The sequence below is a fragment of the Silurus meridionalis genome, chromosome 11 (assembly GCF_014805685.1).
Source record: "Silurus meridionalis isolate SWU-2019-XX chromosome 11, ASM1480568v1, whole genome shotgun sequence".
Lineage (NCBI taxonomy): Eukaryota > Metazoa > Chordata > Actinopteri > Siluriformes > Siluridae > Silurus > Silurus meridionalis.
In genome coordinates, this window is record NC_060894.1 from 15,580,829 (window position 1) to 15,585,727 (window position 4,899).

The 4,899-nt window shown below is 34.0% G+C and overlaps 1 protein-coding gene across 1 annotated transcript; it reads right to left on the reverse strand.

Annotated features, from left to right (window-relative positions):
- Positions 1-244: 244 nt before the first annotated feature.
- LOC124393112 lies at positions 245-4,491 on the reverse strand. Its single transcript, XM_046860456.1, has 6 exons — positions 4,359-4,491; positions 3,900-3,960; positions 3,343-3,705; positions 2,019-2,384; positions 1,799-1,888; positions 245-728 (listed from the first exon to the last, which is right to left on the reverse strand). Exons 1-6 carry the CDS (start codon positions 4,359-4,361, stop codon positions 661-663), a joined length of 951 nt encoding a protein of 316 aa, XP_046716412.1. The 5' UTR covers positions 4,362-4,491; the 3' UTR covers positions 245-660.
- Positions 4,492-4,899: the final 408 nt, after the last annotated feature.

Sequence of the window (4,899 nt, forward strand, 5' to 3'; positions counted from 1 at the left end):
ATATATACAGATGAAAATCAGAGGGCTCTGTCACAACTTTTCTTTAAATGTGTAGCAGCCATCAACTTCAAAATATTTTTTTTTTTTAATGCCACATTTCCTCAGGGTAAGTTTACTGAACGATGTATTGTATTGCAACAAATCCAAAAAATGGCAAGCCAAAAAACTGTCACAACATTTTGAGATTTGATGCTGCTATCAAATATTTTTCCTCCTTAAAACGGTACATTTGGTATGTTTTATATTTTCTGTTGTGAATAAAATACAGGTTTATGAGATTTGCAAATCATTGCATTCTGGTTTTATTTACGTTTTATACAGCGTCAGAATTTATTTTGGAATTGGGATTATAAACATTTTATAATGAAATCAAGTCAAGTTGAAATCACAATCCAAACAAAAAGTGGATAAACACTGAAATCACAAACAGAAAAAGAAAACAAAGGGAAAACAAGAAATACAGTATAAATAAGATAAAGGGTAATTTAAATAAACTGTTAAAGCAGTCAAATAGAGCATAGACTATCAGCAAAAGGCTCTTGATTTATATAATCTCAAAGTTTGCCAATAGTGGGTTGCTGAAATTGATGTAAATATATACTGTGTTGGAAGGAAGGAGCAATAATGTGAGCTATTACACGATAGTGATAACACAAAGTATTATAAAGCTCTTTCTTGAAGTAGATGCATTTGCTTCAGCTCGTGTTGTTGATAGACAAGGTTAGACCCTAGTGTGTGAGACAGGTTTAAATAGAATCAGCAATAGACCAGAGATGGTGTGCAGCTAAAAATGCAAAAGTTAACAGTTGTTACAGTTTTTCTCAGTCACTTTGAACCTTTTCTCAGATCAGAAATGAAATTCTTAAAACTACTTGTTCAACCTCCACGCCATTTAGTCAGTTTTGCACATCGTAAAAATAATTTCTTGTTACTTTGATCAAACTGCGAATGCTTCAGTACATACATTTAATCGATTGTGTACAATTTTCTACTGTTCAGTTGTTTATGCTATGTTGAGCAAAACATATTATACTGGTTTCAACTGAATAGTTTTAACCCCCAAAACATCTCAGCATCAGTTCATTGTATAAGTCACTGAATGCAAAATGGTTGAACCAGTTGTCATAATTCGTCAATCTTAAACTTTTTTTTTTTTGTAAATTTGACTGAATTGGTGAATTGTGCAGATGAATCTTGAATATCACTAATGAAGGATGGCATCAGAACAACCAATAATCAACTAGTTATCTAAAACAAGTCAAAGGTAAATCTTGTGAACCTTCCTTTTGCAACAGATCAAAACACAGAATTACAATTTCTGAAAATAGATGAACAACCAAGAAAAAAACGGACACTTGCAATGAATATAAATCAAATATGCAATTAAATATATAAAAACAAAAGAATTTCAGCTTTGTGCATTTTCAATCATTGTAATCCAAACTGTAGTTTATATCAAGAAATACTGAAATTGTGCACCGTCGTACTGACAACATCATAAATATTTCGACGATCTTGTTTGTGAACAATGAAAAAGGGACTTTCTGATGGGAATGAAAAGTTCATTGATACAAATACTTACCTTTGAGAAAAGTATAGGCTTTTGCAAGATACAGAATGTGTTGGGCTGTTAGTATAAATTGTTTTGCGAATGCATTTACTGGTATGCAAATATTAGGTTGAATTAAGAAATGCTCCAAAGCAACTGAGAAAAACTATAATAATAATTAAAAAAACACACTAATATGTGTTTACTGTGATCATATAGTGTAGATATACTGTGTAAACAAAAACTTACTGAAATGTTGATAGTAAACTTCCATGAAAATAGAAATGGCAATCAGTAAGCCAAAGAAGGTCCCAACAACAATGAAACGCACAACAAAACCTGTAAAGGCATCAGTAGTAAGAGTAACACTCGTTATTCTTTACATAATTGAATACCAAAAGTCAAACAGTAAAAAGTTGATCATTAATCCGATGAAAATTAATCTGTCGTTCAGATGCAAACTTCATACCTGTAAATTTTACTTCTTGCTGAGTGCACTCAGTGGTGGATATGCTAACAGTGATGGGTTTGCTCAGTGCTGAGTGATTCACCCAGCAGTGGTACATCACCTGCTCAGCTGTGTTTGAAGGCAGGTGAAGGTATGATGTAAGGTTATAAGATCCATTAGTGTTGTTTCTGTAGTTCCAGATGATTTGAGGGGTATTCAGGTTAGCTTTATATGTTGGTGTAAATGAAGTGTTGAGGTAACTGATATATTCTCCATCTTTGAGCCAGGCCTGCTGCAAATCAGCAGGGTAAAAGCTCTCAGAGGCACAAAGCATCGTGGGAGCTCCATTAGGCCCTTTTACACATACCAGAGAAACAGATGGAGATGCTGCAGAGGGTGATATTGAGAGAGAGAGAGAGAATATAGAAAATTATACCTTCTGTCATCTTTACATTTTTAGTCTTTCATTTAAATAAAAAAAGGAAGACAGACAGACAGACAGACAGACAGACAGACAGACAGACAGACAGACAGACAGATAGATAGATAGATAGATAGATAGATAGATAGATAGATAGATAGATAGATAGATAGATAGATAGATAGATAGATAGATAGATGGCCACATTACAAGTACTTCCCATGGCTTTGACAATGGATGTAAAGGTGAAGGAGGAGAAAAACTTGAGATTTAGTTAAAAATCGAATCTCAATCTACCTTCTTCTCCTGTGGAGAACACCTTTCACCATCCCAAATCATGGAAGTTGCAGGTGAAATTTTTCTATGTGTTCATGCCCCATTCAGTCACCCTAATCTCATAAAGGACCACATTGAGCCACCTACAGTTGTAGTGATACACAACTGCCCCTGCACAAGAAACCGGTGGTTTGGGAATTGGGGAGGTGGAGGTACAGAATCTGGGCTTACACTTGGATCATGGGAAGGTGCATGCCATAATTGACAACAGCAATTATGGCTTACCCAAGACCCATAACTAAAAAGAGCGGAGGGATTCTCTGGCTGGTGGGCTATTATTGTTTTTTTGTATCTAATTATTCATAGACTTTCATTCATGTAAAAGCTGGACTTTGTAGTTGACCACTTTTACATTACCATCTTTTGTTTAACAGATGGATGCACTGAGCAAGGAGCTCTCTTCAAGAAACATTACAGTCTAAGTGTAGGGGAAAAACACTTTTAACCTAGCTCTCATCACATCCCCTTCAAGCTGCTAATATGGCTTGATGAAAATACAGAAAACTATTTCAAACCATTCTATATGCAAGCATCTTCAAGTATGTAAATAAAAACAAACAAACAAATAAATACATTTACAATTCTTACCTATAACATGAATGAATGTTCTCTGGATAAACAGACAATGTGTAGGAGGTGGAATGTGCTCATCTATTGTACAGGTATAAACACCAGATTGATTTATCTGAATATTTAGCAAGTCAAATGATATTTGAGCAGTTTCTGGAATCCATACAAGTCTGATGTTGTCCTTACACAACTGTTTAGTCCAGGACAGGTTCAAATAAAAGTATGTACACAGTAAATTATTTCTTCTCAAAACGACTGTAAAAGCACCATTCCTGTTTTTGAGACACGAGTCCTGTTTTTGAGAACAGTTGATGGTGGTTGACAATCCTTGATGAACTATTTGGGTTGAATTATATTTGCTGCAATCCCATGCTTTCACCACTGAAAGAGATGTTCAGAAGTATGATCCAATCATCTTTTTAAAAAGTGAATAAAGTGTATTTTTTATGTAATGCTGTTGTAAAACAAAAAATAAATTTTAAAAGTCTAAAATGTATATTTGTTTTAAAACTACTTATCTAATAACATTCATATGTCTATAATTTGAAGCACAGGAAGTGGAATAAATGAAATACCTGAGATTAAAGATAGAAGTGTCCACAAAAAGCGAACCAAAATCAAATATTTTAACAGTATCTAAAAATTCAAAGGAAAATTAATCAAACAGTTTTGAGTTCTAACATTAGATATGCAGTATACCAGATTCAGTTAAATTCATTTTTATTTGTATATCGCTTTTAACAGTGAACATTGTCTCAAAGCATCTTTACACAGATTATGTGGTGATAAAAATGAATAAGATGTTCTTTATAAGTGTAAGTTTGTCCCTGATGAGCAAGCCGGTTTGATAAGAATTTTAGATTTAGCATCAATGATGATACAAGTGAGTAAGAGTAAGAAGTGCCACTCTGAGAGCATATGAATAGCCTTTAGGTGATGTTACCTTAATTGTGACTATTATTAGCCTGACCAACCACACTGTGGCATTTTTATATTTAGGAAAGAACTTTAAAAGAATATTATTAGGCACTTACCATATTCAGAAAGGTAAAGTTTCCTCTTGAAATAACATCAACTGCAGGGGGGCTATTGTGTCTGAGTTTCTGCAGAAACCACAAACAGACCACTGTGAAGACAGGAACTGCAACACCTCTGTACCAAGTATATACTTTAGCCTTCAGCCTCTTTTTTTTTTTACAAACTTACTAGGTAAGCAAAACATGTTTTACAGAAACTTTATTCAAGCCACGCTTGAAGTCACATGCAAAAATAAAAAATTGGTTAGTTTGCTTTTTGGATGTAAAGGCTACAAAAGGAAACTGTAAAAAGCTAGGGTCAACTGTAACACTTCACACCACAGGATGTTGCTTGCTTTCTATGAGTTACGTGCATGCACCAGTTCAGGTTCTTGTGAAAAAAACCTGTTCAAGTTGCCCAAAGTCACAAACTACCTAAAACAAAAGTGCATGTGTTTTTTTGTTTGCTGAGATAAGCTTTTTAATAATATTTAAAGTTTAAATATTTAGCAGAGCAAGCAAAACTACACTAACTTCCAGTTAATCACTAGTTCGATCT

Coding starts and splice junctions, on each gene's coding strand:
- LOC124393112 (XM_046860456.1), bottom strand. Junction 3,706..3,899: donor ACTTCTATCTTTAATCTCAG/GTATTTCATTTA, acceptor CATCTCTTTCAG/TGGTGAAAGCATGGGATTGC. Junction 729..1,798: donor AGTTTACTATCAACATTTCA/GTAAGTTTTTGT, acceptor CTCACACACTAG/GGTCTAACCTTGTCTATCAA.